Source organism: Coregonus clupeaformis, chromosome 15, assembly GCF_020615455.1.
Source record: "Coregonus clupeaformis isolate EN_2021a chromosome 15, ASM2061545v1, whole genome shotgun sequence".
Lineage (NCBI taxonomy): Eukaryota > Metazoa > Chordata > Actinopteri > Salmoniformes > Salmonidae > Coregonus > Coregonus clupeaformis.
Genome location: NC_059206.1, coordinates 47609755 through 47633444, shown reverse-complemented (window position 1 = coordinate 47633444; position 23690 = coordinate 47609755). Strand labels below are relative to the sequence as shown.

Here is a 23690-nt window from a genome sequence, read left to right as displayed (position 1 = left end):
CATAGTTAATGAGAGACTGGGTTGAGACAGTACAGTTTGAAATTGTTGTACAGGTTCAGAAACTGTGAATTTAGTGTTGCAGAAAGAAGGCAAGAGGGCGCTAAAATCCACAAACCGTGGAACTGACGGAAAAAGCTGACGGACTTTTCCATGTCCATATTAGGGGTCATAGATAATCGACAGTTTCATTATATATTTGTTTTATTTCAATAACCAAACATATTCGTTTTTTCTTATCGATACAAAAGTTACATTTCATAATTCAATTTTCTCAAATTCAGTTGGCGGTCTACAGATATTCCGCATAGGCATTTTCGGATTCACACTGACACCGTGGAAATGGTTTAGTCCTAGGATGGCGGCTGCTGTGGGTGTAAACAAGCAGGGGACCGCAGCAACGATGGACGTCTGTGTTCGGCACGGCAGAGGGGCCACAGGCAACACGGTGAAGGTTGGTTGAATACTTGCACGTCTGAAGAAGCATATAAACAATGTTTGGGGGCGATAATATCGGTCGAATCTGCCGACAAGGGCGCTCAATTCTGCCTTCGTGGCTTCGGATGCTTCTTCTGCCGGGGCGTCACTGCAGTGTCAAACGATGGGCCTGCAGTTTTTGTGTCTGCGTAGACATGCAATCCACAAAATCCAGATGGCATTCCTGTGTGCGCAATTAAGTGCCCTGACAGCTTTTTGTAAACCACGCAATTGCATCAGTTAACTTCACCTGTTAATTGGATGCGTATATTAGCATAGCTAGCTAGCTTGATACTGCATCATTTATTCGCAGTCTTGAACCAGACCGAGGTAAAATTTGTTTTATATTGGATATTCTATTCCCTCTCCTCAATAGTTATTGAACCAATCCTGCCATGACTATGAAGATGGTATATTCTGAATCAGTGGTGGCTGGAGAAAAATCCACACTTTTTGTGTATTTCTTAATAAGATTTTAGATTTAAACTTCAATAGCTATTACCATTGATGTACAATGAACACAAATATAAACGCTAAACAGTTTCTAAGATTTTACTGAGTTACTTCATATAAGGAAATCAGTCAATTGAAATAAATTCATTAGGCCCTAATCTATTGATTTTACACGACAGGGAATATAGATATGCATCTGTAAAAAAAAAAAAAACACCTTGGGGCGTGGATCGGACAACCAGTCAGTATCTGGTGTGATGATCAAGCTGTTTAATCAGCTTCTTGATATGCTACACCTGTCAGGTGGATGGTTTATCTTGGCAAAGGAGAAATGCTCACTAACAGGGATGTAAACAAATTTGTGTACAAAGTTTCAGAGAAATAAGCTTTATATTGGCACTCCCCAGTAGGAGCAGGCATCCATAGGAATTATACAGTATTTCAGTTGTGTTTCAAGGACTAAATTAAATGTATAAGTATTTTAGTTATTGTGGTGACAGTAACATTAGTAATCTAAAAAAAATATACTTTAAAGATTATTTTCTTCATTTTTGTATGTTTAGCTCACATAATATAATTCAAAAGTATGCATTAAGGTGTCTGTAATAGAATAAATGTGGCAAAAACAAATGTAAACATTAATAAATGCATTTCTATAGCTTCCTAAATATATCCAGTGTATATATAAATCATTGGCTCTTACACAAAGCGTGCCATGACTATTACATTTTAGTAATTTAGCAGACGCTCTTATCCAGAGCGACTTAAAGGAGCAATTAGGGTTAAGTGCCTTGCTCAAGGGCACATCGACAGGATTTTCACCTAGTCGGCTCGGGGATTAGAACCAGCGACCTTTCGGTTACTGGCACAACGCTCTTAACCACTAAGCTACCTGCCACCCCTAAAATGCTATATTCAGAATCGGGATGAGGGACAAAAATTCACAGGTTTTTTTCAATAACCAAAAATTCTAGCGTTTTCATAATTTATTTAGCTTTCAATCTTCAATAGCTTTTACACAAAGCGTGTCATGACTATAAAAATGATATTTTTAATCGGGGGAGGATGGACAAAAATCCACAGCTTTTTCGTTGTTGAAATTTAGATTTTCTTTTCTGGGGGTCTTTCAATCTTCATTAACTCTTACACAAAGCATGCCATGACTATGAAAATGACATACTGAATCGGTGGAGGATGGACAAAAATCAGCCCCCCCAAAAAAGTGTTTTATTATTTTATTTTATTGCTTTCGATCTTCATTAGCTCTTACACAAAGCATTAAGTGACTATGAAAATGATAGAGGCAGGAGGGGGACAATAAGGCAATGCATATTCCTAATCTCAGTCCATGGAGAAATAAATATGCAAACACTCAACCTGTGTGTGGGTGTCTGACTAAACCTGTGTTTGTGTTGTTGTTGTGGTTCCCAGGTGTTGGAGTGTGGAGTGTGTGAGGATGTCTTCTCTCTCCAAGGGGACAAGGTCCCCCGGCTGCTGCTCTGCGGTCACACGGTCTGCCATGACTGTCTGACCCGGCTGCCCCTTCATGGTAGAGCCGTCCGCTGCCCCTTCGACAGACAGGTCACTGAACTGGGTGAGTTCCGTAGGGTTCAGTTTCTATACAGGCCTATTGTTTTCCTGTGTCTGTGGTAGAGGATGTGAGTGGAGTGGAGCGTGTGTAATTTGGCTGGAGCGGATTTAAAAAATGTTGGCGATTCGGCATTCTCTCCTGCTCCAATTTCGCTCCGGTACTGCTCAGCTACGAGCTCTGGGCGTGCTCTGCCCAGCGTTTTTCATTTCCTTCATCACTTTTCTTTTAATAAGGCCTATTCTGTTGTATTTATTTAGCCGACCCCACCACTAATGCGCAGAGATGTTGATATGAGTCGACAAAGAAATGGATCACACAGCCTGTAATTGATAGCAAGGCAACGAATGAGCCCATGCAGCAGAACTGGAGACGTTTTGATTTCTATATAGGCTATTGTAAAACAAAAAGAAGAGTCTAAGTTTGAGCAAATTTGCAGTGGCATTTATAAATGTTTTGTGAGCGCTGATCTATTTTTTTTGCAGAGCGGGGGAAAGGACATTGCGCCATGGAGCTATGTGCAAAAACCCTCCGTGAGCGATGAGTGGGATTTCCAATGCCTCACATACTCTGGTCTGACATCCATCCCTCTCTCTGTCTCTCTCAGGGGACTCTGGTGTGTGGGGTCTGAAGAAGAACTTTGCTCTGCTGGAGCTTCTGGAGAGGCTGCAGAATGGAGCGTCCAACCAGTTGGGCATGGCAGAGGATGCCCTCAAAGGCATGGGAGAGGTAGGCAGTAGTTACCCATGCCCTGGGTTCCCATCTTCAATCTGAAAACGCAGAGGATAGGTGAAAGCAATATGGGAATTTGCTTTGCTCTGCCTAGTTTTTTCATAATCCATCCAATTCTCAATGACGGTTACATTTCATGTGTTGTCATTAAGTAAGTAACACTATCCTATGTTCTTCCCTTTCCTTCTAGAGTATAATCCGCTGTGACGAGGACGAGAGCCACACGGCGTCTATGTACTGCACGGTGTGTGCCACCCACCTGTGTGCAGACTGCTCCCAGCTCATCCACTCCACCCGCACCCTGGCCAAGCACCGGCGGGTGCCCCTGGCAGACAAGCCCCACGAGAAGACGCTGTGCCTGCAGCACCAGGTCCACGCCATCGAGTTTGTCTGTCAGGAGGAGATCTGCCAGCCTGGGCCACTCATGTGCTGCGTGTGCAAAGAGTACGGCAAGCACCAGGGACATAAGGTACGGAAGGAGGATGAGTCAGCTTGGAGAATATCAGTATCGGTATTGACTGACTGATGTCAATCTCTTAAGCAACATTCCTAGCACTAGAGACAACAATATGTTTTTATTAGAACCCGACCAATATGGCATTTTTGGATCCGATACAATTCCGATTTTAGAGTGGAAATATTCAGATAACCAATAAAACCTTTTCTGTATTGATTGTGCTAAAAACAGCCCTACAAAGAACATTTTAATGTAAGCACCACATCAAATTTAGGAGCACCAGAAATACTTTTTTTTTTTTTTGTGAATGGGAGGATAAACTGCAATGATCTAGACTGAAGACTGAGCTGCCTCATGCTAGCCAGCTGGACACATTTTCAATGTATTGGTATTTAGCTATGTTTTAATAGCTAAATACTGTAGCCACTGAATTCTGGTAGTTGTCACTTTTAAAGGAAAAACATCAATCACAAAATTTGGCCCTGGCACTCTAAGCGTTGCTCAGTGAACGGTCCTTGCTATCCGGGATCCTTGGGACGTCCCTATCCCATTGAAGTTGACATTTTTAAAATGGTAAGGGTTAAGGTTTGGGTTAGGTAAGGGTTATGGTTTGGGAAGTGTTAAAGTTAGTGTTTAGCATAGGGATGTCCCAAGGATTCCGGATAGCACTAACCCTCAGTGAATGGCGTCAAGTACTCACACAGCTAGTTAGCTGGCTAGATGGGGGTGGCAAGTTGTTCGATCGGGTTCAAGTCCGGGCTCTGGCTGGGCCGCTCAAGGACATTCAGAGACTTGTCCCGAACACTCCTGCGTTGTTTTGGCTGTGTGCTTAGGGTTGTTGTCCTGTTGAAAGGTCCTGAGCGCTCTGGAGCAGGTTTTCATCGAGGATCTCTCTGTACTTTACTCCGTTCATCTTTCCCTTGATCCTGACAGTCTCCCAGTCCATGCCGCTGAACAACATCGCCACAGCATGATGCTGCCACCACCATGCTTCACCTTAGGGATGGTGCCAGGTTTCCTCCAGACGTGACGGTTGGCATTCAGGCCAAAGAGCTCAATCTTGGTTTCATCAGACCAGAGAATCTGGTTACTCATGGTCTGGGAGTCTTTAGGTGCAAACTCCAAGCGGGCTGTCATGTGCCTTTTACTGAGGAGTGGCTTCCGTCTGGCCACTCTACCATAAAGGCCTGATTGGTGGAGTGCTGCAGAGATGGTTGTCCTTCTGGAAGGTTCTCCCATCTCCACAGAGGAACTCTGGAGCTCTGTCAGAGTGACCATTGGGTTCCTGGTCACCTCCCTGACCAATGCCCTTCTCCCCCGATTGCTCAGTTTGGCCGGTCCGTCAGCTCTAGGAAGAGTCTTGGTGGTTCCAAACTTCTTCCATTTAAGAATGATTGAGGGCACTGTGTTCTTGGGGACCTTCAATGCTGCAGAAATGTTTTGGTACCCTTCCCCAGATCTGTGCCTTGAACACAATCCTGTCTTGGAGCTCTAAGGACAATTCCTTCGACCTAATGGCTTGGTTTTTGATCTGATATGCACTGTCAACTGTGGGACCTTATATAGACAGGTGTGTGCCTTTCCAAATAATGTCCAATCAATTGAATTTACCACAGATGGACTCCAATCAAGTTGTAGAAATGAAAAGGGAGAGGGAGACACACAACTCTGTATCGGAGTAGCGTCATTTCTTCTCCGGGACAATTTGGCCGGCTACAGTTTTTTTATTTATCTGCTTTTCTTTTTTTTTTGCTGGCATTTACCGGCTAAGGGAATCCCGTGTGCATAGTCATGGGTGAACAGTGAGTAAAGGAGGGGGCTGAGCACGCACCCCTGTGGGGCTCCTGTGTTGAGGATCAGTGTGGCGGAGGTGTTGTTGCCTACCTTCACCACCTGGGGTCGGCCCGTCAGGAAGTCTAGGACCCAGTTGCACAGGAAGGGGTTCAGACCAAGGGCCCTGAGCTTAGTGACAAGCTTGGAGGGTACTATGGTGTTGACGGTTGAGGCTGTTCAACTGCTATGATTTGATTAATTTCTCCTTGCTGATTGCTTCCTTCCTGTAGCATGCAGTTCTGGAGGCAGAGGCCAATCAGATCCGTGCGTCCATCCTGGACATGGCCCACTGTATCCGGACGTTCACAGAGGAGGTGTCTGAGTATTCCAGGAAGCTGGTTGGGATCGTACAGCAGATCGAGGGAGGAGAACAGATAGTGGAGGACAGCATCGGCATGGCACACACTGAACATGTAAGAACAGCTGGCAATGACTTTTTGCATAATATACAACAGAATAACTTTAGATGTCAAAGAGGATAGATAGGCAATTGAGGTATAATCAATGTAAAGCTGTTACTGTGTTCACCAATTACAATGGCTACATTTCAAGGTCCACTGAAACTTCATTGTTTCCTTCCAAAAAGTCATAATATAGTTTATGGTTTATCATAGTGTATATTTCCTAATGCTGTGTGTAATCTGTGTATTCCTGATGGACTCAGTCGTCTGTGGGTGTTCCCCAGGTCCCAGGCACGGCAGAGAGTGCACGGTCCTGCGTACGGGCTTACTTCGCTGACCTCCACGAGACGCTGTGCAGACAGGAGGAGATGGCGCTCAGCGTAGTAGACGCCCACGTCCGAGAGAGACTCATCTGGCTCCGGCAGCAGCAGGAGGACATGACCATCCTGCTTTCCCAGGTCTCCACTGCCTGCTTGCACTGTGAGAAGACACTACAGCAGGTAGGAGCCAAAATGGGGCCACCAATGGGCATAGCATCTAGAGCACAACGTAGGAACGCAATCTCTGCTTGCGCTGGAAGGTGCCGTCATTTTCAATAAGCAGCTTTGCAGTGCTATGTTCTTCCTAAGGTCTTCTGTATGCGTATTCAATTTTACAGTCCCTCCTGGATTCTGCTATCGCAAATGTTTTTTTTCTCAAAATCAATAATGCCCTGCCGTGTATATTATGCGAGTGCTTGCAAATTTGACTAATCCCCGCATTATTTCTACATTTAACTGACTCATCATCGCAGCACAAAGAGGGCTCACAATCTCAACCAATCACTGCACATTTACCACATATGGTTAAATCAAGCCACACGTCAACCCACCCCTCGTCAGCGCATTTGTGAAAAATTTGACAATCATTGCATATTGCCAAACAAAATGTCAGAATTGCCGCAGCAAAGTCAAACATTTTTGCACACAAGTATCACAAACAATCCCAGTAAAATCCCGGAGGGACTGATAGTAAGTCATGATTGATGACTTTCCCGTCTCTCTCGGTAGGATGACTGCAGGGTGGTTCTGGCCAAGCAGGAGATCAACAGACTGTTGGAGACTCTGCAGAAACAGCAGCAGCAGTTCACTGAGCTGGCCGACCACATACAGCTAGACGCTGGTATCCCCGTCACATTCACCAAGGTACAGCACTCTGCTCTACTCTGTAGGAATTCAAGACTTGGCACACACTCTATTGAAAGATAATTAGTTACCTCATTTAGACTACATGGTTTTCTCTGTTCCAGGACAACCGGGTCCACATCGGTCCAAAGATGGAGATCAGGGTGGTGACCCTGGGACTGGATGGTGCAGGGAAAACCACCATCCTCTTCAAGCTGAAACAGGATGAGTTTATGCAACCAATCCCTACCATAGGTAAACCCACAACAGTCTTTGTCATGTAGGCAAGTGTAAAATTGTACATTTACCTTTAATTATATTGACACTAGCCATTCCTTCTTGTCATCTCTAGGTTTTAATGTGGAAACAGTGGAGTATAAGAATCTCAAGTTCACCATCTGGGACGTTGGTGGAAAACATAAGCTACGACCTCTCTGGAAGCACTATTACCTGAACACACAAGGTACATTACATGACCAAAAGTATGTGGACACCTGCTTGTCGGACATCTCATTCCAAAATCATGGGCATTAATATGGAGTTGGTCCCCCCTTTGCTGCTGTAACAGCCTCCACTCTTTTGGAAGGCTTTCCACTAGATGTTGGAACATAGCTGCGGGGACTTGCTTCCATTCAGCCACGAGCATTAGTGAGGTCGGGCACTGATGTTGGGTGATTAGGCCTGGCTTGCAGTCTGCGTTCCAATTCATCCCAAAGGTGTTCGATGGGGTTGAGGTCAGGGCTCTGTGCAGGCCAGTCAAGTTCTTCCACACTGATCTCGACAAACCATTTCTGTATGGACCTTGCTTTGTGCACTGGGGCATTGTCATGCTAAAACAGGAAAGGGCCTTCCCCAAACTGTTGCACAAAAGTTGGAAGCACAGAATCGTCTAGAATGTCATTGTATGCTGTAGCGTTAAGATTTCCCTTCACTGGAACTAAGGTGCCTAGCCCGAACCATGAAAAACAGCCCCAGACCATTATTCCTCCTCCACCAAACTTTACAGTTGGCACTATGCATTGGGGCAGGTAGCGTTCTCCTGGCATCCGCCAAACCCAGATTCGTCCGTCGGACTGCCAGATGGTGAAGCGTTTCCACTGCTCCAGAGTCCAATGGCGGCAAGCTTTCCACCACTCGGCCATGGAAAATCATTTCATTAAGCTGCCGACAAACAGTTCTTGTGCTGACGTTGCTTCCAGAGGCAGTTTGGAATTTGGTAGTGAGTGTTGCAACCAAGAACAGACGCTACGCGCTTCAGCACTGTGCAATCCCATTCTGTGAGCTTGTGTGGCCTACCACTTCGCGGCTGAGCCGTTGTTGCTCCTAGACGTTTCCACTTCACAGTAACAGCACTTACAGTTGACCGGGGCAGCTCTAGCAGGGCAGAAATCTAACAAATTGACTTGTTGGAAAGGTGGCATCCTATGATGGTGCCACGTTGAAAGTCACTGAGCTCATCAGTACGAGCCATTCTACTGCCATTGTTTGTCTATGGAGATTGCATGGCTGTGTGCTCGATTTTATACACCTGTCAGCAACAGGTGTGGCTGAAATAGCCAAATCCACTAATTTGAAAGGGTGTCCACATACTTTTGTATATATAGTATCTGTCTATCCTCTCTCTTTCATATTACCTGCTTCTCTTACTGTATATCAATAAATATGACACGTACTGATTTTGAAGAGAAAGAATTTGAAAATATATACAAAAAAAAAACGTTTCAGAAAATATTTGTTTTTGACTCATCCAGGAAACAGGTTATGAATGAATAGTGCCCTGACTTTCTCTGTTTCTCTCTCCAGCCGTGGTGTTTGTGATTGACAGCTGTCACAGAGACAGGCTGATGGAGGCCCACAGTGAGCTGGCAAAACTGCTGACAGAGAAAGAGCTGAGAGACGCCCTGCTGCTCATCTTCGCCAACAAACAGGTACACACAGCCCCCTGGTCCAACAAACGGGTACACACAGCCCCCTGGTCCAACAAACAGGTACACACATCCCCTGGTCCAACAAACAGATACACATACACACACACACACACACAGCCCCCTGGTCCAACAAACAGATACACACACACACACAGCCCCCTGGTCCAACAAACAGATACACACACACACACACACAGCCCCCCTGGTCCAACAAACAGATACACACACACACACACACACACACACACACAGCCCCCTGGTCCAACAAACAGATACACACACACACACACAGCCCCCTGGTCCAACAAACAGATACACACACACACACACAGCCCCCTGGTCCAACAAACAGATACACACACACACACACACACACGCCCCCTGGTCCAACAAACAGATACACACACACACACACACACACAGCCCCCTGGTCCAACAAACAGATACACACACAGCCCCCTGGTCCAACAAACAGATACACACACACACACACACACACACAGCCCCCTGGTCCAACAAACAGATACACACACACACACACACACACACACACACACAGCCCCCTGGTCCAACAAACAGATACACACACACACACACAGCCCCCTGGTCCAACAAACAGATACACACACACACACACACACACACACAGCCCCCTGGTCCAACAAACAGGTATACAAACACACATACAAAGATGATTGATTGGCTGATTAACTCATTGATTCCTCTATCCTCACCTGCAGGATGTCCCCGGGGCTGTTTCAGTGGAGGAGTTAACGGAGCTACTGAGCCTTCACAAGCTGTGCTGTGGGAGGAGCTGGCACATCCAAGGCTGTGACGCCCGCAGCGGCACGGGGCTCCACGAGGGCCTGGACTGGCTGTCCCGACAGCTGGTGGCTGCAGGCGTACTGGACGTGGCCTAAACCTCCCGATGACTGACGTCTGTTACCCAGTCTCACCCCTTATCCTCTTACCCTAGAACTACCCCATAACCCATTGATACCCTAGAGACCAGTTCCACTATATGCCTACCCCTGTCACACCTACCTAAACTTCTTACTTGATGATTGACTTAAAAAAATAAAAAACGTATCCTTTAAAATAGACCCAGTCCTACCACAATCCTAAAGACCAGCCCTACCACAGTCTCATCCCATAACATTCACCCAGTTCCACTTCAGTCCTACCCCAAATCCCACACCCTTCACCCCTATACTCAGGCCCTAGTCCTATCTTATACCCATCCATACCCTACATCCCGGACCCCATAGCCTACATCTCTGTTCTACCTACCACACCCACTGTTCCCACCCCTAACCTGTGGATAAGCTTCTAACCCATAGCCAGTGAATCCATCATTAGTCCGAATGCTTTGTGCTCTGCTCTGTCTTGGCTAAAAGGTGTGCTAATAAACCAGGCCAGGTTATAGGGATTCCCTCAAGCTTACTAAACTAACCTGCTTATAAGAATACACATTCCCATATCGCCTCAATGAAGATCGTACGAGGTGGTTAATTTCATGGCGAAACTCCGTTGTAGATGTTTTTCCTTGGCTGACCAGTGTGCAGTTTGATCTACTAGTCAAAGTTGAAATAATTGAGTAGATAAATCACTTAAGCCCTGACAAAGTGAATAGGATCTGTGTTCCTATACTGTATATATTAGCAAATGTCTAACCAGTGCATCCCTGTTCAGTCTTGTGCAAAATATATGAATATAAGTTGGACAGCACATGTTGACAACTGTCCTCCATTTAACGTCTTCCTAAGGAGCTGATGTATTCTCTAAAACCAAACCTAAAGCAGTTATTCACACCCTCTAAGACATTTACACACAGGTCAATTATTTAGGTCATTTTTTTTGTTCAGAGGACTAAGTGACTATTCTACTCTTTAGGGCTTTAGACAAATGTTTTATTGAAACAAATGGTCCAATATCCTGAATTTGGCTTTATGGCACTGCCTTCATGTCATGTCATAATAGGAATTGATGGTACCATATTATGGATAAGGTCTAGCATTTATTGGTGGGGGTCTTCGGTACCAATGCACTTGACTGATGATTTTATGTAATGCTCCATCAGGTCTTAAAATGACACAGGTTTGGTTCAGCTACTATTTACTTTGTTTAAAGTGTATTTTACATTAAATAATGCAGTTTACTGAAATCTGTTTCAATCAATTTGAGTTGATTGAAACAGACTTTGCTGAGATATTGTAGCTCTGGTGAGAAACATCTGAGCGTTTTTATATTCTTGCCTCCTGTTTTGTGGAGTGTTTTTTGTGCAGAATGCATTGGTACATCTGGGTTGTGTTCAGGAGGGTGCAACGTTGCAGATACATGTTTAGAGCTGACATGATTCCTTCATTAATTGACAGGATGATCTACACAATATTTATCTGAATGTTCCATAATGTTGTGCCCTACAGAATGTGACCCTGGCTTCATTTGAAACCAAATGAAAAATAATATCTGCTGTTGACTATAGGACTCCAGGTTTGAATTCTGTCATTGCAAAAATAAATGCAATTACATCACAGCTGTGGAGAATAACATGTGTTAGGTTGTCTGTGCATTTTTAGTAACATACTAAACTCAGCAAAAAAAGAAACGTCCTCTCACTGACAACTGCGTTTATTTTCAGCAAACTTAACATGTGTAAATATTTGTATGAACATAAGATTCTGAACAAACTGAACAAGTTCCACAGACGTGTGACTTTTTTGTGAAATTTAATAATGTGTCCCTGAACAAAGGGGGGTCAAAAGTAACAGTCAGTATCTGGTGTGGCCACCAGCTGCATTAAGTACTGCAGTGCATCTCCTCATGGACTGCACCAGATTTGCCAGTTCTTGCTGTGAGATGTTACCCCACACTTCCACCAAGGCACCGGCAAGTTCCAGGACATTTCTGGGAGGAATGGCCCTAGCCCTCACCCTCCGATCTAACAGGTCCCAGACGTGCTCAATGGGATTGAGATCCGGGCTCTTCACAGGAATGTCAGTGTTCTGCCATGGCCAGTCTTGCAGGAATTCACGCACAGAACGAGCAGTATGGCTGATGGCATTGTCATGCTGGAGGGTCATGTCAGGATGAGCCTGCAGGAAGGGTACCACATGAGGGAGGAGGATGTCTTCCCTGTAACACACAGCGTTGAGATTGCCTGCAATGACAACAAGCTCAGTCCGATGATGCTGTGACACACCGCCCCAGACCATGACAGACCCTCCACCTCCAAATTGATCCCGCTCCAGAGTACAGGCCTCGGTGTAACGCTCATTCCTTCGACGATAAACGCAAATCCGACCATCACCCCTGGTGAGACAAAACCGCGACTCGTCAGTGAAGAGCACTTTTTGCCAGTCCTGTCTGGTCCAGCGACGGTGGGTTTGTGCCCATAGGTGACGTTGTTGCCGGTGATGTCTGGTGAGGACCTGCCTTACAACAGGCCTACAAGCCCTCAGTCCAGCCTCTCTCAGCCTATTGCGGACAGTCTGAGCACTGATGGAGGGATTGTGCGTTCCTGGTGTAACTCGGGCAGTTGTTGTTGCCATCCTGTACCTGTCCCGCAGGTGTGATGTTCGGATGTACCGATCCTGTGCAGGTGTTGTTACACGTGGTCTGTCACTGCGAGGACGATCAGCTGTCCGTCCTGTAGCGCTTTCTTAGGCGTCTCGCAGTACGGACATTGCAATTTATTGCCCTGGCCACATCTGCAGTCCTCATGCCTCCTTGCAGCATGCCTAAGGCACGTTCACGCAGATGAGCAGGGACCCTGGGCATCTTTCGGTGTTTTTCCAGAGTCAGTAGAAAGGCCTCTTTAGTGTCCTAAGTTTTCATAACTGTGACCTTAATTGCCTACCATCTGTAAGCTGTTAAGTGTCTTAACAATAATTGTTTATGGTTCATTGAACAAGCATGGGAAAGTGTTTAAACCCTTTACAATGAAGATCTGAAGTTATTTGGAATTTTACGAATTATCTTTGAAAGACAGGGTCCTGAAAAAGGGACGTTTCTTTTTTTGCTGAGTTTACATTACCCACCTGTAGTAACACCCTTTCAATGCCTCTTATTGTATCGAGGAACCATCCTTTGGTTAGAATAATGTTCCTTATTGCTATGTTTACTTCTTGTATGAAAATAAACCCTGCATGTGTGAAGAAGCATTTCACTCTACTCTTAAAGGATCTCTTGATGTGATTTTGAAACATTTAAAAAGCACAGTACACAGCCACACACGTTACTCGGACTTGATGTTTTTTTGTAAATTATTGATCATTAATGTGACGCTATTAAATAAAAACAAACTGATGAATGTCGATGTCATTGATGATATGGTCTGACGAATATAGAATCATGTCAGGTATATCTGTCAGTAGACTTACTTACCAGTCTAACATGTAGGCATGCCTGATCTACACAGTACATTTCTATCTGAATGGTCCCAAATAAGACCCTGTTTTATTCATTTCTCACATCTAAGAAAAGATGGCACATGGAATGAGAGACCGCAAGATGCATTCTTGAATAATCCAAGACTTTACTTTGTAAAAAAGGAATGTAATAATAGTACACAGACTGGTGAGATGGAAACATGATTACTTGATGGTGATGTTAATGATGCTGATGTCTTCGTAAGGTTTGTCTGTTTTAGGGTTGACTTTGATGTTGGAGATCCTCTGAACTACCTCCATTCCCTTGGCACTCCTGCCAAACACTGTGTGCTTGTTGTCCAGCCAGGGCTTGAAAGACAAGTAGGGAGAGCCATTAACTTAGGTCTAGATTTATTTGAACATCTTTGTACATAATGCAGAAATATACATTGGTAAAATACTTAATAAAACACATTCCTTCAACCCCAGGAATGTAGAGAAAGTAAAATATCGGACTTCAGTATCCTTTAGTTACCGTGGGAACGACAGTGATGAAGAACTGTGATCCGTTGGTTCCGGGGCCTCCGTTGGCCATACTGAGGGTGTAGGGCCGGTCGTGTCTCAGTGTGGCATGGAACTCATCCTCAAACTCCCCTCCCCAGATACTCTCCCCTCCCATGCCCGTCCCTGTAGGATCCCCTGTCTGGATCATGAAGCCCTGGGTGGAGAGGAAGGACTACACGGTCAAAACATAGTCCAGCACATCCTGTGATTAAGTTCCTACTATAACTCAAAACAATGAGCAGTGATTAAATGTCCTACCTTGATGACGCGGTGGAATATGTGGCCATTGAAATAACCGTTCCTGCTGTGAACACAGAAGTTCTCCACCGTTTTGGGACACCTGAGATACATAAAGTAGTCCATAAACATAAGTGAAACTGTCCAATCAAATATATCAAATGCAAAACTGTAGGTTCTGAGGAAAGTTAACAGACAGAACCTTTGTCATTGCAAATAGAAAGGAATCATTGAGGGAAGTCCTTTAAAACAACAGAGGGTGACCTACTCGACAGGGAAGAGTTTGATGTGGATGTCTCCCATGGTGGTGTGGATGATGGCGCTGTCTGACACCCTCTTTGGACCCTCGGCCTGGGTAGCAGCCATCACCTCCTCCTTAGACGGCTTCTCGTTGAACACATCTCTGTCTGACTCGGCACTCTTTGTGTCCTCCGGCTCTCTCTTGGAGAACTACGAAGATAAATTAAGTTGTAGTGACAGAAATGCTGAGGAAATTATAGAATGCGGGTGAAAATATGTCAAAGAATAGGAGCAACAGTAATATACCATTTCTCTTTTACAGGGGCTACAATTGCCCTTCAAGGACAAATAAAGTTGACTGAATGTTCACCATGTAGAAGCGGTTCTTCTTGAAGGCAGTGCAGAAGATGGTGGGGTCTGGCTTTGTGCTCTGCAGGGCCGGGTTGTCTGATGCCTTCATCTCGATGGTGGGAGCTGTGTTGCATGCCTTGGCAACCCCCTGGAACAGGCTAAGCTTCACCACACGGATGTTCTCCAGCTTCCCCAGGATACGCACACACCTGAACACACACATGTGACAAATACATTTTGTTTCAGTCCAGCCTTAAAAACAACTGATTCAACTAATCAATTTATCATCAAGAGCTTGATAAATTGACTTAGGGTTTTTAGTGCAGTGCTGGTACAAAAGCCTGCTCACTCTGTAGCTCTCCAGGGCTGACAACCACTGCGTTTAGAGAATATTACTGTGACGCGCATTTTGACCATTAAAACGCTACCTGTTGGTCTCCACATTGATGACCTTGATGCCCAGCATGGTTCCGTAGAGGACGAAGTGACCGGTCTCGTCAAAGATGATGTTGGTGAGCCTAATGCCGTCCACCTTCTCCAGTTCCCTCTCTACCGCCATCCTCCGACCAAACTCCATGTCTGGCAGCTGCTGCTTCATCTGCTGCAGCTCTGTGAACATCTAAAAGGACCAGGTCAGAGATGGGCCGTAATGAGAGAAAGTTACCACAATTCAGATAAATGCACTGGGAAATGTGGGAAACAGTGAATAGGCTACCAATTTGTCAGTATCTTGTGACAGAAAATAACAAATCTCTTGATTATAAGATGTAGCACAGTTTATTAATAGCAATGTGAAATAAAGTAAAGACCCGATTGTGAAAGTTAGGAACTTACCGATAACGACTCATCAAATACCCTCATCAGTTTCCCTGTCAGGAAGCGGAAGATCCTGACTTTCCTGTCGGTGGCAATAGTAGCCATCTTCCTACCGTCGTGGGAGAAGGCCAGGCTGGTTGGGTAGGTTTTGTTTTTGGCAAACTCATACAAGTCTGTGTCAGTCTTATACTCCCAGTCCACGTGCCGGGGGAATTTGAACTCGCTGGGGAGGCCGGTCCAATACTCCAGCATTCCAGCCTTGTCTGCAGAGACGATGACCCTGTATCTGGGGTTGAGGCGGATCTGGGACAGCGGAGAGGAGTGTATCTTGTCAAAGGTATGGAGCTTCTCGTTGCTTCCCCGTCCGTCGTAGACAAAGATCTTCCCGGTGGATTTCTCTGAGCAGGCCACGCAGCAGATGGCATCGCCTGGGTTGTAGATCCACTCACACTGGCCCGGGTGGAAACTACACAAGACACACAGAGCAGAGGGATGTCAGATCAACACTCATGGTGCTTTTGGAGAGAGAGAAGGGATAGCTTTTGGCTTTAAGGCAACAAGCTAAATTGCTAGACCTTTCACCTCTAAAAAAATTTATATGTAAACTCACCCCAGCTTGAGCATGTTGATCATGTCAAAATTGACCACATCAAAGACTTTCATGGCCTGGTCGTCCCCAACAGAACAGAATAGAGCTCCATCAGCACTGACAGAAATACACTCCATCACTCCTGTAACACGAAGAAGATGAAGAACAGTGAATTCAAGCCCTGAATGATATTTCAGTCAGTCTAAAGCCCAGTGTGAGGTTGCATTAAGATACATTTGAATTCATACAGATGTATCATTCATACCCAGATGACTGCGGAAGTGTTTGACAAACTCTACCCCCTCATCTTCTTTCTTTTTCCAGAACTTCACATGGCCATCCTGACTGGCTGTAATGATGAAATCTGTCCTGGAAATTAAAACATGAGTTTAAAGAGGCAGATTGAGCACCATTGTGGTGTGTGCATGTGTGTTTCTAACATTTTTGCATGGTCCTTGCTATCCGTCCAACTCTAATGTCACCCCATTGAAGTTTACATTTAAAACAGTTAAAGAGCGACTGCCCCTAAAAATCAACTAATCCCTTTGAAAACGGCCTATGTGGCATCGATATGAGTCAGAAACATTTATTCTAGTGTCAAAATTGACTACAAAGTGTAAATAGGATCATTTTGGTCATAAAGTCAGTCTCATCTAAAACGGAGATTGAAACCTCAGTGCGTGCCCAACGTGTAAATGAAGGTTGGGTTTGGATTACAATTAAGTCAACAAATCATGCCACCTTTTGCCAAGTTCGACATGCAAATCGCCCCTCCGCTTCCCTTCATTGAATTGGGCTCTGTTGTTTCATCGCCACCAACCAACGCGTTCAAAGGATCACGGCCGTTTGAGACTGAAAAGCCCTATACGGTTTGACCATGCAATGCATGCTTCCAGAAGGATGCACAGCCAACAACTATTGTTTGCATGCCCTGCCGAAGGACCCCATCACGCGGAATAGGTCGTTGGAGTTTATTGGTCCCCAGTGGTGGTGAGTATACCGGTAGCGAGACCATAGACTGCTGGTTATGTATATTTTTATAATCATGATCGTCGCTAGCATAGCTGACGTTAGCTAGCTGGCTACCAACTAGCGAGTAACAGCGTCACCAGCCTGAATCTAATCCAATCTGTAGCCAGTCAGTCTACATATGTAAAGCATAGAATTAGCTTCCAAATTATATTACGTTATTTCTCAAACTATGTTTATAATTGAAAGTTGACAATTGTTGACCCTGTTTTTCCGTTAAAGTGCAAGTTGGGTGCCAGACTGATATCCCCTGGTCATGAACGGATGCCAGGACCTAGCAGAAGGAGCAAAGATGGGTATCATAACATGTCCAGCAATGTGATTGCAATGGTTTAGCCACCTCCAAAAATAATTTAATTCACTATTCACTTGCTATTTTCACAATTTGTCAGGCAAGACCTCAGAATAAAAGTGTGTCATGCGACTCAAGTACCCTTGTGACACCTCCTCCATTTTTGCCAGAGTCTCCCTCGACTCCTATGAAAAGGACACGCCATCATGAGGCCTCTGATAATGACCCGAGTTATTGCCTTGATGACGCAATCAACAACGGGTAACCCTGTCAAAGGCCCTTCCGGTCAACACCATCTCATAAGATTGCCTGCTGCAGTTGTTCGAGAGATGCTCAGACTGCAGCCTAACATGCAGCATATAGAAGATCAGCAAGGGGGCCCTCATCCCCATCATGCCTCGCTGTGAGCATTCCTATGAATGGAACAGTCAGCCACATTTTGGCAAGTATCCAGCCAGCAACCTTCACCCATCAGCGGCAACAGCTTTCACAGGCTCATAATTTTTACAAATACATAAGGTAACCCACGTCATTACTTTGATACATTTGATAACCCAATTGTGAAACATAATTTATGTAAACTGACATTATTTGTTGCTAATTTTCTACTTCTTAGATGCATATAATGTCCAGGGCATAACCTAGCCTGGTGGAACCAGCCTGATCGCTGTCTTCACCATTCTATTTCACTTCACATTTTATGATATCTAATGTGAAATAGAAAGGCGATCAGGTTGGTTCCACCAGGCTAATCATAACCACCATTGATAATGTAATCAGTGCTCTGTGTGTGTTTTTGTGTGGGACCGAGCAGTATCTTTGAGGGGCCAGGAGCTGATCTATGCTGCTATACCCATCAATGGGGCTCTGGAAAAGACCTTACCTCCAGCTTCACCTCGTTTGCTCACCAATGGTCGTCGATGGGGAGAACAGAATTATATAGGTTTAGTCTAACTTATTCAAACTTCAACATAGTACCTGTTTGTGTGTCAGATACTGTTTGACCTATCCTAACTGCCATTGGCAATAGAACATGTGTTCACAGAAACATGTATGGAACCAGCACATGGAGACTTGCAAGATGATGTGATGAAGTCCAGTCTGACAGACAGGCTTGATACTGATGTCTCTGAATGGAGAGACCTGCCAGTCGGCATTCAACTTTTACTTGTATCGTCTTTTTTTATTATTGAATTGAATGGCATCAGTTAATATGGGGAGGGAAAACCCCTGTGTATTCTGCACCAGGATCATGGAACTCCTGTTGTATACCAAACACCACACAGGAAGGTATGACCACTCTGACATGTTTGCCAAGGTAGCCCCATTACCATCAGACAAAATGCCAATAGGCACAGTATCTGTATCGGCTGGGAATGAAAGGTGCACATTGTTATACACTGCTCAAAAAAATAAAGGGAACACTTAAACAACACATCCTAGATCTGAATGAATGAAATAATCTTATTAAATACTTTTTTCTTTACATAGTTGAATGTGCTGACAACAAAATCACAACAATTATCAATGGAAATCAAATTTATCAACACATGGAGGTCTGGACTTGGAGTCACCCTCAAAATTAAAGTGGAAAACCACACTACAGGCTGATCCAACTTTGATGTAATGTCCTTAAAACAAGTCAAAATGAGGCTCAGTAGTGTGTGTGGCCTCCACGTGCCTGTATGACCTCCCTACAACGCCTGGGCATGCTCCTGATGAGGTGGCGGATGGTCTCCTGAGGGATCTCCTCCCAGACCTGGACTAAAGCATCCGCCAACTCCTGGACAGTCTGTGGTGCAACGTGGCATTGGTGGATGGAGCGAGACATGATGTCCCAGATGTGCTCAATTGGATTCAGGTCTGGGGAACAGGCGGGCCAGTCCATAGCATCAATGCCCTCCTCTTGCAGGAACTGCTGACACACTCCAGCCACATGAGGTCTAGCATTGTCTTGCATTAGGAAGAACCCACGGCCAACCGCACCAGCATATGGTCTCACAAGCGGTCTGAGGATCTCATCTCGGTACCTAATGGCAGTCAGGCTACCTCTGGCGAGCACATGGAGGGCAGTGCGGCCCCCCAAAGAAATGCCACCCCACACCATGACTGACCCACCGCCAAACCGGTCATGCTGGAGGATGTTGCAGGCAGCAGAACGTTCTCCACGGCGTCTCCAGACTGTCACATGTGCTCAGTGTGAACCTGCTTTCATCTGTGAAGAGCACAGGGCGCCAGTGGCGAACTTGCCAATCTTGGTGTTCTCTGGCAAATGCCAAACGTCCTGCACGGTGTTGGGCTGTAAGCACAACCCCCACCTGTGGACGTCGGGCCCTCATACCACCCTCATGGAGTCTGTTTCTGACCGTTTGAGCAGACACATGCACATTTGTGGCCTGCTGGAGGTCATTTTGCAGGGCTCTGGCAGTGCTCCTCCTGCTCCTCCTTGCACAAAGGCGGAGGTAGCGGTCCTGCTGCTGGGTTGTTGCCCTCCTCCGGCCTCCTCCATGTCTCCTGATGTACTGGCCTGTCTCCTGGTAGCGCCTCCATGCTCTGGACACTACGCTGACAGACACAGCAAACCTTCTTGCCACAGCTCGCATTGATGTGCCATCCTGGATGAGCTGCACTACCTGAGCCACTTGTGTGGGTTGTAGACTCCGTCTCATGGTACTACTAGAGTGAAAGCACCGCCAGCATTCAAAAGTGACCAAAACATCAGCCAGGAAGCATAGGAACTGAGAGGTGGTCTGTGGTCACCACCTGCAGAACCACTTCTTTATTGGGGGTGTCTTGCTAATTGCCTATAATTTCCACCTGTTGTCTATTCCATTTGCACAACAGCATGTGAAATGTATTGTCAATCAGTGTTGCTTCCTAAGTGGACAGTTTGATTTCACAGAAGTGTGATTGACTTGGAGTTACATTGTGTTGTTTAAGTGTTCCCTTTATTTTTTTGAGCAGTGTATTTGCAGAACACCGCTTCTATGGTATTATGTAAAGGGTTGTTTATTCTACATGGACCTGTTACTACATTTGAAAGTGATCAAAACATGCATTCTTCTCATATTACTCTGTAGGCTACTGAGTTATTCAAATCTTCCTCCGGCATCTCACCATACATTTGCCTGTAGTTATTGAACTCAACCTGCAGGAGGTTTGTTTGTTGTGATTGAGTGGGGGTGGGGGGAACAGCTGCAGGCAAGACTGACAGATGGATCTTGGTGGTTGCAAGGAAACTTCCATATAAACCACACCCCCAAGTCAACTAACGTTTGGCTTCTATCATGGCCGCCATGACTGCTTGAGGAGCAAGCCAAAAAGAGGCCAAATTAGCGGGTTCAGTTCCCCTTTAAAGTTAGGGTTTAACTCTCGAAAACCCTTCTCCGTATTTAGGGTTTTCAGTGCTTACATTCGCTCACTGATGGCTACATTCGCTCACTGAACTACAATTCCGACACAGTGTTTTAACGTTTAGAAATGTCAATAATCATTGCTTTCAAAACGGTTTTCGAAACATATGCTGATATATACACTGAACAAAAATATAAATGTAGTGTTGGTCCTATGTTTCATGAGCTGAAATAAAAGATCACAGAAATTGTCCATATGCACAAAAAGCTTATTTCTCTCAAATGTTGTGCACAAATTAGTTTACATCCCTGTCAGTGAGCATTTATCCTGTTCCAAGATAATCCATCCACCTGACAGGTGTTGCATATCAAGAAGCTGATTAAACAGCATGATCATTACACAGGTTCACCTTGTGCTGGGGACAAAAGGCCACTCTAAAATGTGCAGTTTTGTCACGCAACACAATGCCACTGATGTCTCAAGTTGAGGGAGCGTGCAATTGGCATGCTGACTGCAGGAATGTCCACCAGAGCTGTTTACAGAGAATTGAATGTTCATTTCTCTACCTTAAGCCGCCTCCAATGTCGTTTTAGAGAATTTGGCAGTACGTTCAACCGGCTTCACAACCGCAGACCACATGTAACCCCGCCAGCCCAGGATCTCCACAACTGACTGATTTCCTTATATGAAGTGTACCTCAGTAAAATTGTATAATACTATAGTATCCATGTCCGGTATCTACCTGAAACTTGTTCACTGAGGATAACTCTAATGCTATCTATATAGATGTACGATCTCTGTGGTAACTTGTATCTGTACAAGGTGAACTCTGAATTACTCTATACATTGGTCTCATTCCCCACACAAGCCTTTAGATGCTGTGACACCATGTGGAGATTTGGTGGTCAGGTTACTGTCAACTTGTTATCGTTTGATTGGTCAATGGTTGTTGGTTTTGGGTTGAAAGGTTACACCTTCAGATGTTATCAATGGAATTAAATGCCTTTGTTCTCCATCTTATCCTGTATCCATGGAGGAAGGTTGTGGGATCAATTCTCATTTCATAGGCTTCTAGGCATCTTTGTTCATGCTTTGTCTTATAAGTTAACTTTAGGATCTACAGTGGGGAAAAAAAAAGTATTTAGTCAGCCACCAATTGTGCAAGTTCTCCCACTTAAAAAGATGAGAGAGGCCTGTAATTTTCATCATAGGTACACGTCAACTATGACAGACAAATTGAGAAAAAAAATCCAGAAGAGTTACAGGGAGTGTTAAGTGGTGATGTCCCATCATTTCAGGTTGAGGGCATGAGGTAGGTGAATATATTTAAATAGTGGAGAAGGGTGGGGTTAATTATTAGTAGTAGTTTTGAAGTTGTGAGTGTAGTGTTAGATGGTAGGATATTTCTTTGCTTTGTTTTATTTTATTTTATTTTTCAAGAAAAGATAAGGGAGTTGTACTCCAGTATAGTAGGTGGCGGTAATGCAACAAATTGGATGCCAACCACCAATTAAACCTAATTGAAGAAGAAGAAACGTCTTGAGTGGCAACAAATTCGCTTTGCATACACCCACTCCTTTCGACACGCCTATACTCTGGTCGCCATATTGGGCTGCAGCTACTCATAACAGTACTTGCAGTGAAACACAAATCAATTAACCAGGAAGTAAACAATCAGCACGTGAAAGTGTATCGTGCGTTATCTACAGGTTGTAGATAACGTCAATAGCTAGCAAGCTAACGTTACTTACTTGGAACAGACAATGTGCGTTATAACATCCCTATGCATGTAGCTCCTCTCGTACATGGCTGATGATGGCAAGTTGTCCAAATACACACGTTCATACTCCAGCACTGTACAAAAACATAAAACCACTATTGTTAAAAGCAAGCACAATTTGAGAGCAACACTATTTTTTATAGCCACCTCTGGCCTGCTAGTCCCCCTACCTCTACAGAAGCACAGTTCCAGCTCAGCTCAGCTCAGCTCAGCCCAGTCAAAGCTATTTGCTGCTCCGGCACCCCAATGGTGGAACAAGCTCCCCCACGACGCTAGGACAGCGGAGACACTTGAAACCCTACCTCTTTAAGGAATACCTGGAATAGTATAAAAGTAATAATTCTACCCCCCTTTACTACCACTGTCTTTTGTCTAATCTAACACCTGACTTATTTCACCTGCTAGCACTGACTTGTTTAAAGAAATGTACTTATTGTGACCGAGATGTAGTTGTCCCTGATTGCACTAACTTTGCTCACAGCTGCTTGTTTGAAGAAGTGTACTTACTGTGATCAAGATGTGGTTGTAACACTGGCTATCCTAAATTGAATGCACCAATTTGTAAATCGCTCTGGATAAGAGCGTCTGCTAAATGACTTAAATGTAAATGAAAAGTTAGTGCAGTGCTGGAGGTGTGCTAACATAGTTAGTTAACGTTAGCTAGCTTATCCATTATATAGCTACCTTTTCTCTTCTTGGTCTGTGTCGCCTCGCTTGGCATGGGTCCAACCCATTCCTCCTCCTTTTCTCCATCTCCTCCTTCACTCTCATTCTCGTCTAGTTTTCGTTTCAAATCTAAGTTTTCTGTGGTGGACGCCATTGTTGTCGAATTGAATTCACAATTCTTCCTCGGCTTCCGTACAGGCAGACTTGGAGACAAACTCAGTAGCTAAATGCCGCACCGACGTGGAATTAAATTACATGGCTCTGCACCTACTGTATCTTTCTTGAAATTATTAGTGTGACCCAATATATGTAATAGCTCAGTGACTAACCGAAAGCCACGTTTCCACCACATTGTTTTCACCTTGCTGATAGT

At 44.8% G+C, this 23690-nt stretch overlaps 2 protein-coding genes across 4 annotated transcripts; one reads left to right on the top strand and one right to left on the bottom strand.

Annotated features, from left to right (window-relative positions):
- The first annotated feature begins 280 nt into the window (after positions 1–280).
- Positions 281–11563, top strand: LOC121582794 (E3 ubiquitin-protein ligase TRIM23). 2 transcript variants are annotated; one of them, XM_041898895.1, is made up of 11 exons: positions 281–451; positions 2359–2521; positions 3123–3244; positions 3438–3716; positions 5768–5950; positions 6202–6438; positions 6988–7122; positions 7227–7356; positions 7454–7564; positions 8905–9029; positions 9770–11563. In XM_041898895.1, exons 1-11 carry the CDS (start codon positions 356–358, stop codon positions 9947–9949), a joined length of 1761 nt encoding a protein of 586 aa, XP_041754829.1. In that variant the 5' UTR covers positions 281–355; the 3' UTR covers positions 9950–11563. The 2 variants fall into 2 exon arrangements, with proteins under 2 accessions (XP_041754829.1, XP_041754830.1); XM_041898896.1 differs by having other exon boundaries at positions 282–451; positions 6223–6438.
- Positions 11564–13546: 1983 nt separating this feature from the next.
- Positions 13547–23559, bottom strand: LOC121582793 (peptidylprolyl isomerase domain and WD repeat-containing protein 1). 2 transcript variants are annotated; one of them, XM_041898892.2, is made up of 11 exons: positions 23336–23559; positions 22623–22725; positions 16462–16565; positions 16218–16338; positions 15626–16073; positions 15220–15410; positions 14811–15000; positions 14469–14650; positions 14222–14303; positions 13935–14117; positions 13547–13768 (listed from the first exon to the last, which is right to left on the bottom strand). In XM_041898892.2, the coding sequence occupies exons 1-11, from the start codon at positions 23469–23471 to the stop codon at positions 13625–13627; spliced, it is 1884 nt and encodes a 627-aa protein (XP_041754826.1). In that variant the 5' UTR covers positions 23472–23559; the 3' UTR covers positions 13547–13624. The 2 variants fall into 2 exon arrangements, with proteins under 2 accessions (XP_041754826.1, XP_041754827.1); XM_041898893.1 differs by lacking the exon at positions 23336–23559 and adding an exon at positions 22822–22868.
- Between the last annotated feature and the right edge of the window lie 131 nt (positions 23560–23690).